General features: G+C 42.1%; 1 protein-coding gene across 1 annotated transcript in view; it reads left to right on the top strand.

The window, feature by feature from the left end:
* Nucleotides 1-16,141, top strand: part of LOC118117558 (collagen alpha-4(IV) chain) — an 18,808-nt gene extending 2,667 nt beyond the window's left edge. The window contains exons 4-48 of the mRNA XM_035169880.2: nt 216-287; nt 651-785; nt 951-995; nt 1,802-1,918; nt 2,401-2,466; nt 2,577-2,612; nt 2,746-2,808; nt 2,971-3,006; nt 3,112-3,153; nt 3,484-3,567; nt 4,211-4,255; nt 4,335-4,406; nt 4,494-4,538; nt 4,623-4,676; nt 4,897-4,960; nt 5,706-5,810; nt 5,941-6,102; nt 6,248-6,256; nt 6,364-6,453; nt 6,694-6,845; nt 6,946-7,018; nt 7,337-7,443; nt 7,525-7,708; nt 7,810-7,881; nt 8,162-8,269; nt 8,434-8,652; nt 8,833-8,997; nt 9,153-9,320; nt 10,080-10,223; nt 10,445-10,555; nt 10,698-10,876; nt 11,952-12,015; nt 12,206-12,280; nt 12,403-12,510; nt 12,748-12,855; nt 13,071-13,142; nt 13,386-13,514; nt 13,735-13,842; nt 13,951-14,100; nt 14,172-14,279; nt 14,433-14,567; nt 14,704-14,820; nt 14,943-15,131; nt 15,229-15,512; nt 15,587-16,141. Of these exons, the coding sequence (XP_035025771.2) occupies nt 216-287; nt 651-785; nt 951-995; nt 1,802-1,918; nt 2,401-2,466; nt 2,577-2,612; nt 2,746-2,808; nt 2,971-3,006; nt 3,112-3,153; nt 3,484-3,567; nt 4,211-4,255; nt 4,335-4,406; nt 4,494-4,538; nt 4,623-4,676; nt 4,897-4,960; nt 5,706-5,810; nt 5,941-6,102; nt 6,248-6,256; nt 6,364-6,453; nt 6,694-6,845; nt 6,946-7,018; nt 7,337-7,443; nt 7,525-7,708; nt 7,810-7,881; nt 8,162-8,269; nt 8,434-8,652; nt 8,833-8,997; nt 9,153-9,320; nt 10,080-10,223; nt 10,445-10,555; nt 10,698-10,876; nt 11,952-12,015; nt 12,206-12,280; nt 12,403-12,510; nt 12,748-12,855; nt 13,071-13,142; nt 13,386-13,514; nt 13,735-13,842; nt 13,951-14,100; nt 14,172-14,279; nt 14,433-14,567; nt 14,704-14,820; nt 14,943-15,131; nt 15,229-15,512; nt 15,587-15,847 (4,932 nt within the window). The 3' untranslated portion in view covers nt 15,848-16,141. The remainder of the gene's footprint in view (nt 1-215; nt 288-650; nt 786-950; nt 996-1,801; nt 1,919-2,400; nt 2,467-2,576; nt 2,613-2,745; nt 2,809-2,970; nt 3,007-3,111; nt 3,154-3,483; nt 3,568-4,210; nt 4,256-4,334; nt 4,407-4,493; nt 4,539-4,622; nt 4,677-4,896; nt 4,961-5,705; nt 5,811-5,940; nt 6,103-6,247; nt 6,257-6,363; nt 6,454-6,693; nt 6,846-6,945; nt 7,019-7,336; nt 7,444-7,524; nt 7,709-7,809; nt 7,882-8,161; nt 8,270-8,433; nt 8,653-8,832; nt 8,998-9,152; nt 9,321-10,079; nt 10,224-10,444; nt 10,556-10,697; nt 10,877-11,951; nt 12,016-12,205; nt 12,281-12,402; nt 12,511-12,747; nt 12,856-13,070; nt 13,143-13,385; nt 13,515-13,734; nt 13,843-13,950; nt 14,101-14,171; nt 14,280-14,432; nt 14,568-14,703; nt 14,821-14,942; nt 15,132-15,228; nt 15,513-15,586) is intronic.

The following is a 16,141-nucleotide window of genomic DNA, read 5'->3' as shown; positions in this document are numbered from 1 at the left end:
GTTTCACACTATCTAATCAGCACTGCTCAGTCTCCATGGGAAATGTGTTCATTCTTTCATTCTCAGAGCCGACTCTTAAAGTGACAGATACTGGTGGGGAAAAAAACGTGTCTGCTGTGCTTGCTCGATGTTCTTTAAAACGCTTCCCATCATTCGAAACACAGTAACGTTAAGTCCTAGTAAGGCCTGTGATTCATCTCTGTTTGTCGTTCCAGGGGGATGTTGAGCAGCTGTGTCAAGGTAGAAACTGCTCTGTATGTCGGTGTCATCCCGCCAAAGGTGCACGGGTATAAACACTTTCTTATTACGTTTTTATATATTGGAAAATGATTCTCACTCAGGGACAATGTACAGTATGTTTTCCATTTTGTATTTGTATGAGTGATCTCCCTTAGTTTCTTTATCTTATCGAGTGCTCCCAGGCAAAGGCCATTTCATTCTGCCTGCACTACTGTTATTGCTAAAATGTCAATAAAGTCTGATTTGATTTCTGTTTGTTCTTTAGAGAGATAAAAAGCTGCGTAGCTGCAGAAAATGGAAAAGGGAATAATATATGAATAAGAGTGTCAAATAATGTGATCAAAGCAGCAGCAAATTCTTTACAGTCTCACTCACAGCAAGATTTTATGACCATGACTTTCTTTTCCTAGGGGTCTCCAGGGAAGCCGGGGGAGCAAGGCCCCCAGGGACCAATGGGACCTTGGGGACACAGAGGGCCACCTGGAGACAAAGGCAGGAGGGGAATAGAGGGATCACACGGCCTTGAGGGGCCCAAAGGAGACCGTGTTAGTGCAAATGTTCATGTGCATGTTGCATTTCATTGTTGTATCTGAGGCAGAAAATGTTCATGATCATCATATTAAATCTACTTTAGTAAAACTTTTAAAAATAAATAAATTCAATATAAAACAGGAAATAGTGACTGATGCTCATATTCCTTTACATTTCAGGGCAAGACTGGTGCACCTGGTTTCTCTGGTAACGACGGCTCTTTAGTAAGCAAACGACTGTAAAAATAAATATAATATGATCTCACTTGGTTTCACTCTACACAGTAATTCCTTTGCCAAAGTCTTCACAGTTCAACAGGTAACGTACTTCTGACTTATTTTCCCACAACCTCTGTAAATAGGTTGTAATTTTGTAAGTACTACCAACTCGTTTAAGATTTAATCAACATACAAGAATCCACAAGAGGTGGTGCAGTGATTTGAAGCATGTGTCTGGTGTGCCCTCTAGTGGACACATCGAGGTGCACTGTAGATGTGGACCTCTTCACGGCCTAGTGCAGCTGCCTCTTCATCACATTACATCACATTTACTCACTTGGCAGATGCTCGGGAGACAAGACTAAATGTGCAGTACATTAACAGAGCTGGGAGTAGGTACGAAGCGCTAAATCCAAGGAGTGGGAGATCAGAGGAAGAGGTGGTAGTTAGTCATGTTAGGGTGTGAGGAGAGGAGGTGCTCTCTGCAGAGATGAGTCCTCAAGAGGTTATTGAAGATAGATCAGGTTAGAAAACAATTAGCAGCTTATTCCACCACCAAGGAACAAAAAATGAGAATAGTCTGGACTGTGATCTTGATGTGTGCAGGGATGGTAATGACATACCCTGTCCCTTTGAGGATGGGGGAATGAATGAGCATAACCCTGTATGACAGAGTTCAAGTAGATGGGGGCACTACTTCATGACAACTCAACTTCAAGTTGCTCAAATTAGCCGCTGTTATTACTCTGAACTTTATGATTTTAGTAATCTGCAATTATACTTCATCGCCATAACTGTGCAATATCGTTCAGGGTCACCCTGGGGCAGGTGGAGAGCCTGGTTTGCCAGGACTGGATGGCTGTAATGGGACAATGGGTCGACCTGGAGTTCCTGGTACTCATGGTTTGGACGGTCTGAACGGTCCGCTGGTGAGTTGACTTCTGTTAGTATGAACACCATGAATCTATGGACCCAACCTGCCTTGACTCCAGACTGTTCACATTTCAAAGTATCTTTATCTTTGGGCCCTTCACCAGCCAATCGTTTGAAGGCCACAGACTATCTGAGCATTGATGCTGACCACATGCATCTCTTAGTGGCCACGATTTACCATAGTTTGGCCACTTCCATCATTATCATTCACCATGTCACAAGGCAGAAATAGTCTCTAACTGGTTTCATGGACATGAAAATAAATCCAGTTTACTCAGCAGATCAGTAGAATACGTTTGGATGGTAGAACAGAGAGATTGTCAGCATGAATAAGGCAAACAGGCAAATCTGTTGAGATTGTGGGGATAATGTGATTTAAAAAATCATGTTAAAAGTTTTTTTCCACATTGTCCAATACCAATCTTCAGTTGGAAAGCGAATTATCACTTATAATGTGTCTACTCTCTCCTGTTGTCAGGGATTTCCTGGACTTAAAGGAATTAAAGGAGAACCACTGTATGGTGTTACCCTTCCTGGACTTCCTGTGAGTTCTTCCACACAAGAAAAGTGCACAATGTTTATTATATTAAATGATTAATAAAAATGTACCATGTCTTTCTTTACGTCCCTTCTTCTGTTGGTTTTACTTTACAGGGGGAGCGTGGCAGAGATGGAGAGCATGGTTTACCTGTATGTTTTTAAAGCAGTAGTTCTGTACTATTACTGTATTCTAATAAATAATGCATGGGTTAGATATTTGTAATCTTTCACTCTCTATCGTACAGTTAAGTTGACTCATATGTGTTTTGACTCTTTTTTTCAGGGAGGACGAGGACTCATGGGACCTAAAGGCCATGATGGCTTCTCTGGTCCTCCTGGACCTGAGGTAAAAAAATACTTAACTAACTACTATGACTTATCTACAAGATCTTATATAACTGTTTATTGTTGCACAAACCTGCACATGAATAGTATTTAGAGACACATTAGATCACATCATTTACATTACAATAAATGCAGCCCTTCAAGTGTGTGTGATTCCATACAGGGCTCGGTAGGACGTGAAGGTGTCAGAGGACCACCAGTGAGTCACCGGCTTCACAATCTTTGGCAATGCATACTGTAACAAAAACAATCATTGCACATAACTCACACACAAAACCTTACTAAGCTTCTGGTTGTTGTGCAGGGAAACCCTGGAGGATCACTGGCAGGTGATAAAGGCGATGGTGTAAGAAAAACATTTTGGCCTTTGACTGACTGAGGTGTTGTGCTGTGTGTGTGTTTGTGTTCCTGTATTTATACCTTTGTGAGGACCATTTTAAGCATAGACCCTACAAAGTGAGGCTGTTTGAGGGTTAAGACTTGGTTTTAGGGTTAGGGTTAAAATGAGGTTTAGGTTGGGGGGAGGGTTAGTTAGTTAGCATATGGTTTAAGGGGTTAGCGTAAGGGGCTAGGGAATGTTTGATGTCGATGCGTGTCCTCACTAAGCCAGAAGTACAAACGTGTGTGTGTGTGTGTCTATCAAAGAACACAGCCAACGTGTTCATTTTTTATCCAGGGTGAGCAAGGTCCACCTGGCCCCCCAGGACCAGAGGAAGTCATTGAATTTCCTCTAGACTTTCTTCCACTCAAAGGCTACAAGGTGAAGGCAAAATGCTCCTTTTTATTTATAAAACACTGCTGAGTTTAAGCTCCTATACACATCCTATATGTAGAAAAAAATCCAACTTTATTTGTCTAATGGCAACCCAGTCATTTTAATCAGTACTAACTGTATCATCATGTTACGTCATAAATCAAGGCAGGATTACTGTTTTCCCAATTTCAAAAATTCACACTTCTCTGAATTTTGACATCTCAATGGGAATAGAGATATTTAGATAGATAAGTTTACTAAGGAAATTAACCTTTTTAAAATACTAATACTGTCACAATCTGCTTTTATATGTATGCAGTGCATTCATTAAACATCCAGGCCACTTCACTTTTTTTCATTTTGTTATGTCAGGTTGTTATACAAACAACAAATGTGCAAATGTATGAAAAAGTTAAAACTAGCATTGACATAAATACATGTCATATGTCAGTTAATCATCCTGCTGGTGCTGGCTGCCAACTCCAAACCAAATAAAAAACTTTTTTTTAGAGATTCTGAGTTGTGTATTTTAGAAAATAACATACAGGCAATCATCTGGAAAATCAAATAATCTTCCATGCTCAAATTCCATATTTGACCAAACTATGTGTGAACCTTGATGCTATAATTTCCTTTTTCTGCTTCTCAGGGAGACAGAGGTCTTCCTGGACCATGTGGACCAAAGGGCAACATGGTGAGTTTTAACCTGTATGTGTCTACAGGTATGTCTCAAAGAAAAAAAAGACATCTGAGTTTCTTGTTTTTCTTATCAGGGGGATATAGTAGACTTTAACAGACAAAGAAATAAAGGAGAGCAAGGAATCCTTGGATTTCTTGGACTTCCGGTAGGTGACCTAAATCTGACTGCCCCATGATTAACATAAACTAAATGCATACATATTATTCTTAACCCCGCTGTTTGTGTTCTATAGGGTCTTCCTGGTATTCCTGGTATAGATGGACAAAAGGGACCTCAGGTACATCTACCACATGATTCAGCCTTCCCATGTGTTATAAACTTAGACAAGTTGATCAGGTTAAATACAATAGTGCATTTTCAGGGTTTCTATGGAGAGGAAGGACTTCCAGGTCTCATTGGAAGAACTGGACCAAAGGTGAGTCTGGTCCAATCTCCAAAACAATTTGAACAAAATTTTAGTCGGTTGCTAATAAAGTTTCTGTGATAAGTGTTGAGCTGTAAGCAGCTATAGGAGTGAGGAAAAAAAAGGTTTCCTCGTCTGCTGCCATCTTGTGGTGATAACTCTTGTCACCTTTAGATCTCTGGCATGTTCTGTTTAAGGCTATGGTTTCCATTTCTGTCCTTGCATTCAACAGGGTTACCCAGGAGATTCAGGTCTTCCCGGTCCCCTTTACTTATATAATGGAAGTGATGCCAGAGGTGAGAACAAGTTGCATGAGCCATATTTTTGGTTTGGGTTTAAATGACGCAATACTCCTCCAAGCAGTGTGGGGTGTATCGTGATGCCAGGTTGGCCACAGGTTATTTAGGTTCACGATAATCATCACAGTTGCTGAAGATGAATCAGAGGAGAAACAGTTTTTGACTGTGCTCTGAAAGACATCGATTTTGGTTTTATTGTTTTACTTTGTTTTTCAAAACCTTATTGGATGTGACGGACACTGTGGTGAGCAAATAAATACCATGTGGAGAAAGACTAAATCCTTGAAACTGAGCACAAGTCTACGCAGCCAGTGGCAGCTATATATTAGTCACTACAGTAGTTAACTACTCACTGGTTTAGCCAAAAGGGGCTATTAGTGGCAGTATTCTATTTCATAGTTGGTTTTTTTTAATTAGTAATTTAAAAATCCACAAGTTTACATCGTTGGTCCTTACTATTTTGGCGAATACAAATTTAGTTTTTATAATTCTCAACACTGCCACTTTAGATCTACTGTCCGGCAGTTTGCATAAATTATACTCAGACTCTATATTTGGACCAAAGAGGTTTGGACACTGTAAGTGGGTGTGCTGAAGGGGTTGCAGCACCCCCCACTGGGGTGCAACTGCAGGGCAAAAAGGTTTACTGGACAAATCAAGCAAAACATTTCTTATTTATTTACTTCTGCTCAGTAAATTGACACATATAAAGCATCTCTGACTAGTTCTGTGTGTGGTTCAGGAGCTAAAGGTGAACATGGTTACCAAGGGGCATCTGGAATCCCAGGAGACCAGGGGTACCCGGGGATGCGAGGACCTCCTGGCCCACCAGGGTTAACAGTATCAGGTCAGAGTTTAGCTTTTGTGTTGGCTCTCTAACTTTCAGGATACTAATGTCTGTGTTACCTCACAAAGAAACACTCTTTTTAAAATCCTACCTCATTTAAAGTTTCACTTTATCTCTCACACATTTCCAGAGGAGCCAGGCCTTCCTGGTCCACCTGGGCACCCCGGTCCGAAGGGCTACAAAGGACAACCAGGGCGTTATAACAACTTTGAAATGAATCCGTTCCTGGGACCAAAGGGAACTAAAGGACTCACTGGACCCAAAGGTGGTAGAGGCCTCCCTGGTCGGCCAGGTATATATGAACTAAAGGATTTCTTGAATGTGTGATCTTGCAAATAATATTTGATTATATGAACAAGTGATAGATTCTCAAATGTTCATTCACCCTCTTATTTGTGTGTGTTTATGGTATGGCATACTTGATGGCATCTGATTAGGATGTGGAGGTAAGTCTTTGTTTTTCCCAAAGAAGTTTACTTTTACCCAATTTATCATTCAAATCACTTTCAAATATCTTATTTATATTGGTCAATATTTTTGGTTGATACGACAGATTACTACTGTGAGCCTGGTGTCCCAGGCGACCCTGGTGACCCAGGATTCAAGGGATCTCGTGGACAGAAAGGACGCGAAGGAATTAAAGGTGATCTGTGACTGTTTGTGATCTGACAAGCAAAGGTTGTGTTACTGACATCTGGCAGAGTCAAAGAATATATTAAGTGGTTGTACATAACAATCATCCTCTATGAATGTACTGGAACAGAACCAAAACAGATTTATTATACTTTATATGAGCATGTTTCTGTATGGGTGAGAATGTAATTACAGTATATAAACATACTGCATAATAGTCACACATTTTTGCCCTCCCTGTCTCCAACAGGGTGTCAAGGGGAATGTGAATGTAGGTTTGTTGTGGGAAGCGTAGGCCTGCCTGGTCCACCTGGTTATCCAGGATCTCCAGGGTTTCCTGGAGCTCAAGGACTCATTGGGGACCCAGGTCTGAAGGGAGACGAGGGTGCAAGAGGACCATATGTAAGGATAATATGACTCTGACTAAATTAATAAAATGTGGTTTTCTCAAAATCTGTGCTTCATAATAGCAGTTTTGTGTTTTGACCCTGCTTATATGTAGGGCTTTCAAGGAATTCCTGGTTTTAAAGGAGACAAGGGGCCGAAAGGTGACTCTTTTGTGGCAAGTGGTCAAGGTAAGCTCCCATTGAAGGTAAAACTCGAGTATACACAGCGTTATATAAGCAAGGTTTTGTTTTAAAGGTGTTTTAAATTGCAGAACATACATCCTTGAGGGGATTCTCAAGATTTTCTAAAATGTTTCATGTTCTACAAACAATAGCAAAGCAATTCAATTGCAGACTGGCATAAAAAGTAAGCTGTATTTGACTGTTACATTGTACCTGTGGTGAAAATGAGAATGAGAAAACAGACTTCTGTTTTGTAAATGACCATACCTTGGGTTTTTAAACATTTCACGCCTAATACATATTGTTTCTTATTGTTGTTGGAAGGTGTCCAGGGTGACAGAGGATTTCCTGGAAATACTGGTCCTCCTGGAGCAACAGGTAGGCCAGGAAAGGATGGCCTCCCTGGCCCCTCAGGAGACCCTGGACCACCAGTAAGTGTGTCCATTTTAAGTTGAAAGATTGTATGATTAAAATTGTTACCACATAATAACATGCTACAATAATTTTTTCAGGGTTATGGATATGCAGGATTACCTGGTACCAAAGGTGACCCTGGTGTTGTTGGACCCAAAGGTTTTCCAGGGATTGTAGGCACCAAAGGACCTGGTTTTCCAGGCCCTACAGGGCCCCCAGGACCCAAAGGAGATCATGGTTATCCTGGCACCCCAGGAGTAACTGGCAGACCAGGACCTCCAGGTCAGAGACTGAGTTAAATTGAAAGATTCTCAGTCGGGTTTATCACCCCCCCTGTCCCAAAGCCAGGTGTCAAATACTAATGATCGTGTTTGTGTCATCAGGTGAAATTGAAAATTGCTGTGATGAAGAAGCGATTGGATCACCTGGTCCAAAGGGTGAGCCAGGCACCCCAGGTAAGTCTTACAACTTTGAGACATAAAATATGATGATAATGATAAATATAATGATAATGATAAACCAAATCAGTGCTTTGTCTATTGGTTTGACTTTTCTAAAGTTTGCAGAAAAAGATTGTCCCTACAGTTACTACCAAGTGCTTTCTTGAAAGCCAGTAGCTCAAAAGTTGATGGCAAAATTGATTTGCCATACTAAGCCTCTATGTAACATCAATGTTGTTTAAACATTGTTGGTTCATCATGCAATTCAATGTTATTTTTATTCGGTGCCTTATAGGAATTCCAGGTGAGCCAGGAATACACGGTCTCCAGGGAGTTCCAGGACACCTAGGCCTTAAAGGATTGAGAGGAGATGATGGTGGAACTGTAGGGGTTGGACTGCCAGGTAATGACACTGTACAATGTCAAATTCAAATTGTGCAAAGGTTTTTTAAGGTATTTCTTTGCTGGAAGACCCAGGTTCAAGCTTTTGGATCACCAAGGAACAGTTTACAAATTATACAAATCAGAGGGCTGTTTGTGTGCTTATGTCTTTCTTACTTGTAAAAGGACCTCCAGGTTTAAACGGGGATCCAGGTGACCCTGGTCCCTATGGGATTAGGCTGGATGGCCCTCCAGGCATTCCGGGGATACCAGGACTCCCAGGCAGAAAGGGTTCGACAGGAGACATTCTCTCTGCCTGTCCGGGTGTTATTGGCCCAGCTGGCCAACCTGGGGTTATTGGGACAAAAGGACCTCGTGGCATTCCTGGAAACCCTGGGTCTCCAGGTAAATTTGCTTTGTTTAGGTGAACACAACAAACTGCTTAACAGCTTTGGCTTTAGATAAATGTGACCTTTATTACAGAAAAAAATGAGTACATACAATAATCTGTAAGTACTAGGAGTGTACTTCCTTTTCTTTATGTCAATTGAAAATCATTTGACTATTGCTGCTATGCAATCACAGGCATACATGGCCGACCTGGACAAACAGGCCACCAAGGAGAGCCAGGAGTCAGTGGTGACCCTGGTGCCACTGGGCCCCCAGGCCCATCCTGTACTGTATGTGAACTGGATGGACTCCCAGGCCCTCCAGGCCCTCCAGGGAACCCTGGACAGAGAGGAATACCAGGTGATCACACAGCACTAGACAACTTGATGGATTGAGTGTCCATTAAAATTTCTGTTGAGACTAATACTGGCTTACAATAATGCATATTTTCCTTTGTAACCATCAAAGTATCCATTGACATATTGTCTCATTGAGTTTTATGATGTTGCATACAGGCTACCTTGTTCAGAAGGGTTTGAAGGGAGATATGGGTCCACCTGGTCATGGACTGAAGGGTCTTATAGGATCTCCTGGCCTCCCTGGTTTTCCAGGCTCACCTGGACCCAGCGGCACCATTGGCCCTTCAGGAGATACTGGGATTGATGGCTGGCCAGGGACAAAAGGTGAGCCAGTTATAAAAGTATTTGTTAAAAGCTTGAGTTTTTTAGTCTTAAGGGATAGTTCACCCAGAAAAAAAAATTCACTCATTATCTATTCACCACTATGACAATGGAGGGGTGGGTAAAGTGTTTGAGTCCACAAAACACTTAAGGAGTCTAAGGGGTAAACAGCGTTAGAGCAGAATCCAATACAATTGAAGTAACTGGTGACCAAATCTTCAGACATAATAAAACAACAGAAAAAACACAACATGCCTCAAAACTGCTGGTGTAGTGTCATCCAAGTATCCGCAAGCCAGACATTCATATTCAACTCGAAACCGCATCATTTACACCGTCTTTTAATCCTTAAAAGTCCACTTGAAGTGGCTTAGCTGGCGGACGTTAGCACGTCCGACAGTCCCTCATCAGAAAATATCAGTGGACATTTAGGCCTAAAACACAGTGTAAATTACCTCATTACGAGTCGCATATGAATGCCGGGGCTTGCGGACACTTCTGGGTGAACTATCCCTTTAAAGTCATGCAACTTATTTTTAAAAATAAAAAACCAAAGAAAAAAAACAGGTGCCGTTGTTGATCACAATATCTGACCACCATGTGGTGGATGTGTTACAGACCTACTGATCTCATAGAGTTCATATCCAAATTTAATCAAAACTCCCACGAGAAACTCTTCACTGAAATCAATGATATATCAACAATACAATGTATGTAAACTAGATGCTATGGTTGAAATTATTTTCCTTTCAATACATCTAGGTGAAATTGGCTACCCTGGTAGGGCCGGAGCAAGTGGTTTACCAGGTCGTACTGGACCTCCAGGACCCAGAGGTAAACAGGGAGAAAAAGGCTTTACTGGTCAACCAGGTGACACAGGAGACCCAGGACTGCTGGGTAATAAAGGTAAGTGTCTGTTGCAGTCAACTTGGCCTTGACCCAATTGTCTTTTTAAATAGACTGTCTGCAAATGACTACAGTCATGGCTATACAGCCACAACACTGGGTAAGGATGATTGTGGAAGACAAAATAACAAACCATACAAAATAATCTCTGTTATTGAGTTGCACTTTGAATTTAATTTATACAGAAGACATGCATTTAATCAGAGTTGTGATCTATCCAGGTTTACGAGGTCTCCCAGGATTACCAGGCCCATCAGGACGTGTGAATATGACTAAAGGCCCAGAAGGGCTTTCAGGAAGGAGGGGACAACCAGGCCAACAAGGACTTGGAGGCACGTATACATGTTTTTTTTAAATATTTTATTTTGTTTCTTTAATTTACATGAACAGTATGTCAGTTTAGAAGACTAACATACAGATTGTGATCCTTGTGCCACAGATTGTATCATTTCTGATTAGTGTTGTCGCTTACAGGCTTAAAGGGTATAAGGGGAATACCAGGTGATTCGGGGCCTGAGGGATGGCCTGGTCCACCAGGGTTTAAGGGCAGTGTTGGTGTTCCAGGCAGGGTAGGAATCCCGGGACCTCCTGGGCACCCTGGAATCAAAGGTTTCCCTGGTCCAAGGGGATATACAGGACATGTTGGAGATCCGGTACACATTGAACCCAATTTATGTCTTTTAAGGGCCAAGTTTTTAGTATCTCTCCAGTCTGTACCCAAACACACCTAAAATAGATGCTACATCACATTAAATAAAACCAAAAGTCATATACTCATATACTCTATATAATTACATTCTAATGTAACAAACTGTGTAGAATTTCTTATGATTCCTGACATATGTTGTGTTTTCTGGCATATCCAATAGCAGATCAAATGGCAACACAGGTATGGTGTGTGTAATTTAATACAAGCAAACTGAAAGAAAGGAGAATTGGCAGCACATAGATTGTTTACACACTCTGAGGTATATTGAGGTAGAGATAATTGAAGTTGGTGCAGGGGCAGACAGTCACAGAGGAGGGAAACCAGAAAAGACAATACATTAAGTATGAGATACACATAAGGAAAGCTTCAAAGTAAAACAGGAATCTAAAAATCCAAATATACAAACACAACACGATTACAAATCCAAACTGAATATCAAAATACTACCAATTCAAAGATTATTTTTACCAATAAAAAGTCCAACGATAAATCAAGACTTTCAAATGGTGCACGACAGTCTCTTCAAAAGTACAACATGGGGGAAGAATAATGGCAAATTCCAGCCGTTTGGTAAAACATTTTAGTTTTTACTTTTGAGACACAACTCAAGTTAAACCAGATCTGTGATTCCTTTTACCTCAGCATGTTGCATACCGTATTCTGCTTTTCTACTTGTGTATTTGCATATTCTTAAGTGTGTTAAAATGTTTTGGTTTTATGTTACAAGCCCATAGAGTCTTCGATAGTGAATAGGCATTCTACAATTTTGCAAAATTATTGCATATTTTATACTCATGTTCATTAATATACATTGTCCCTATAAAACAAGAAAAATAAACAAATAAATTAGTTAACAATATGTTTTTGGGGGAACTTGTGGTGCTGCGTTTATGACTAGATACTGTAGCTTAAGTTATCTTTCTACTTTTTAATGTTGCCATTTGTCAGACTCAGATGTGATGAAATATTGTTGGAATATTATGCTCAATACAAATAAAATGTAATTGAATCTTTTACAGGGAGATCCAGGGCCTACAGGGAATATAGGGATACAAGGGATACAGGGATTGCCTGGTGCCAAGGGTCAGTAACACTGGATAAGTTGTTTATTGATACTGGTAAATATCCTCTCAGTTGAAAAAAAAAAAAATGCATATTTTGATACATGCAGATAGACCTGTAGGTATATAGCAAAATAAAGACAAATCTGTGGTATTAGCTCATACATTTGTTATTCAGCTGGACTGAACTTGATGATCTAAGTCTGTTCCAGGTGAGCCAGGAAAGTCAATTGGACAACCTGGTCCACCCGGACCCAGAGGACTGCCAGGGGATAATAGACCTGATGGTGAGTTAAGAACAAAACCACATGATGAAGAAGAACTAGAAAATTTGACAGTTTCATAGATTATATGCTTGAGTGGATGTAAACAGGAAATACATTCACCTCCATAAAATGATGTCCTCAAGCACCCAGGAGGAGTCCAGGTGATTCAGGTGACCCAGGACTCAGGGGAGGGCCAGGACAGCCCGGACAACCAGGCATTCCTGGGGAACCAGGAAGACTCGGAGGATTAGGTGATTTCCTGTGAACTGACGTACTGCAGCAACAATTTTAAAGGGAATAAATTAAGGTACACTGATGAGGTCTTTCTTTTACGTGGGAAAGCTAACTCGTGAGTCAAGTAAGAACTTTCACCCCATCAGAAAAAATAAACCTTCTAGGAATTGAAAGCATTCTTACACATTTTAATTTCCCTTAAGAAATCTGTGCTTAAGGTACATTGTTTAGTGCATGTGTGTGTGTGTATGTAGGCTTCCCTGGGCCTCGTGGCACATCTGGCCATCAAGGGTTTCCAGGTATTCCAGGTGATCAAGGAGGTCTCGGCCCAACAGGTCCAACTGGCCCAAGTGGGCCTCAAGGTACTAACATAACATCCCCTGTTTCACGCACACACACACACACACACACACACACACACACACACACACACACACACACACACACACACACACACACACAAACACTGTACTTCTTTTTCTGAAGATACACAAAGAATTGGATAAAACATACTGCAAAAAAAGTTGCATTTGTATGCTGAGGACACTTCTTATGTTGTATTGTGATCTTACGTCAGGGCCCCCTGGACCACCAGGTCTGGATGGATTGGATGGACTTAGAGGTCCAAAAGGGTTGAAGGGAGCAAGTGGTAAGCATTTTTTTTTAAGCTGAGCAATTATCTATTTGCATGTCTCTTATGGTGGTTGTGCTATTGGCTTTCATTTGTCTTCACATTAAAATAAACTGCATATTTAGGACTTTCAAACTGCCTTAAATAGGAATACTGAAGTTGTGAATTTAGTAATTGGTCATTTCAACCTGAAAAAGTCATTACATTGACTTTGTGAGGACATACAACAGTGTAACACTGAGTCTAATAAATCACTTCAAGGCCAAGATATCCATGGCCCGCAAGGACTAGATGGTTTTCCTGGAGTCAAAGGTCTGAAGGGCCATCAAGGACCCCCAGGAGTCACCTTTCCTGGGCCTAAAGGTCTGACGGGCCCACCTGGTGACACAGGTACGATATCTATTTTTATCATCACTTTTTCTGTACTGTAAGTCTGCTTAAAATATCAAAATGATTTGATTTGTTACCATGCAATAGTCTGTTCTGGTTTCTCAGATGTCATGGCTCTCTCGTTTCTGTTAATCACTCTCCATTGTTAAGTGCGGCACGTGCTCCATCCCTCTACACATTCAGTGAGAAAAGGAATACAATTATAGATTTCTATTCTCAGGTCTTCCAGGCTTCCCTGGCGAACCTGGATACCCTGGCACAGAATGCCGCACACCTTCACCAGGACCCCATGGAGATGTAGGATATGAAGGACCTTCAGGACTCCCAGGTGTGTGTGACTATTTTTGTTCCTGTCCTCAAGTTGTGTGGACAACTTGAAGAAAAGAACATTGTGTGCAACCTGTCTACATCTGGGACTTTTGTATTGGGTTGGTAGGTCTTCCAGGGGAACGAGGTCCTCCAGGCACATCCTTCAGTGGAGACCGAGGACCAACTGGCCCCCCAGGGTTAACAGGTTGTAAGGGAGCCATGGGCCACCAAGGGCCTCCTGGATCTCACAACAATCCAGGCTTTATCGGTCCAAAAGGTACACCATATACTGCTGCCATCACTTACGAACCAGGTGAATGCTCTCTAAATGTTGCTGCACTCTGACAGGTGAGAGAGGTCCCATTGGTCCCAGGGGTGCTCAAGGAACCAATGGTCAGCAAGGTTTCCCTGGGCCACGGGGCCCTAAGGGAAAAACTGGTACAGCTGGAAATAGGGGTGAGTGAGAGGCCCAGTAGGTGAAAAAAATACAAATAATTTTCTAAAGGTATTTTTTTCACTGCTATTATTTCATAAACAATCCTCTCCGACTGAAAGAAATGTTGGGCTAAATGTTATCGCAGTGCATCTGGTGAACTGTGTTTTTACCAGGTGTCAGAGGAGCTCCTGGTGATTCCATCAGTGGACTAGGGGTGGCTCCTCTCGGACTTCCAGGACCAATTGGTTCCCCCGGATCTCGGGGATTCCCTGGTGATGTGGGTCCTCCTGGGACTCCAGGACGTAAAGGCAAGACACTCTTAATATATTCTCAGTGTTGATAAATTTGTACACTTTCTGTCTGAATTGATTTGCACTGTGTGTTTATTCTCAGTTGTTTGCATGTTTGTGTGTATATCTGTTCTTGTTTGACTGTGTGTTCCAGGAGAGACGGGTTCTGCAGGGCCCATGGGTGACCCTGGTTTACTGGGTCCTGCTGGTCCTAATGGCTCTGTTGGAGACCCAGGTGAAGTCGGTCAGCAAGGATTCATTGGACCACAAGGTGAAAAATGTAGAAATGAAAAAAATGTGACCATTCATGGCCTCCATTAAATCGTTAATTTATTATCTTCTTTGTCTTTTCCTCTCTCTGTGTCATCCACTTGCTCACCCTTTATCCTCCAGGTGTTTCAGGCCCACCTGGTGAACAAGGTCAACCAGGTCACAGGAAGATATCCAGGTCAGGCCACCTCTTGGTTGTCCACAGCCAGTCAGTGCAGGTGCCACAGTGCCCTGAAGACAGCAGTCAGCTTTGGGTGGGCTACAGTCTGGTGTACCTAGAGGGACAAGAGAAGGCTCACACACAAGACCTGGGTAAGTGTCTGCATAAAGTGATAGTTTGGTTGATGTCTCAATGAGTTTATTCACAAAAAGGTTTCAACTTCATTTCTTTTTTCTCTGTTCCCTGTAGGCCAGGCTGGCTCCTGCCTCCCTGTTTTCTCTACCATGCCTTTCTCCTACTGCAACACAGCTGCCTGTCACTACGCCAGCCGCAATGACAAATCCTATTGGCTCTCCACCACTGCTCCCATACCCATGATGCCACTGTTCGGCCAGGAGATTAGCTCCCACATCAGCCGCTGTGCCGTGTGTGAGACGGTGTCACCTGCAGTGGCTTTCCATAGCCAGGATCACGTGGTTCCTGCATGCCCGCCTGGCTGGAGGAGTCTGTGGAACGGCTTCTCTTTCCTCCTGGTGAGTGCAAAACAAAAGTGAGTGGATGAAAGAAAGATTTACACCCTTACCGTCCTCTGTCTTCCTGTCCTCAGCACACAGGGGAAGGTGTTAATGGCGGTGGCCAGTCTCTGACCTCCTCCGGCAGCTGCCTCAAGGATTTCAGAACTCACCCCTTCATAGAATGCCAGGGCGAGCGAGGCTCCTGTCACTACTTCGCCAACCTCTACAGCTTTTGGCTGACTACTGTGAGTGAGACCGAGCAGTTCATCATCCCGAGACCCGGCACCATCAAAGCAGCCGACAAACAGCGACGCAAGGCCAGCCAGTGTCATGTCTGCCTCAGAGGCATATAACTGTCCTCACATCACTTTTAGCTGTTACTCTAAGCGTTTCCATTTTTTAAAACCTAATTCTGATTTCCACTCAGGGCCATATTTACTGACAGAAATGTACCTTCATCTGAACAGCTATTTTATACTTTTATATTTCCTGTCATTGTTTTGAATGAGGTGCTATTTCTAATTGAATCATCAATCATCTTGCTGCTGTACTGTATTCATGCACGTTTCCAGATTAGTGTGGAAATCATAACTAAAGCATTCTTGAGGAGAAATGTTCAAAACGCTGTCGTCCTTTATCTAAGTTCT

This window comes from Hippoglossus stenolepis, chromosome 11 (genome assembly GCF_022539355.2).
Source record: "Hippoglossus stenolepis isolate QCI-W04-F060 chromosome 11, HSTE1.2, whole genome shotgun sequence".
NCBI lineage: Eukaryota > Metazoa > Chordata > Actinopteri > Pleuronectiformes > Pleuronectidae > Hippoglossus > Hippoglossus stenolepis.
This window is presented reverse-complemented; position numbering and strand designations above follow the sequence as displayed.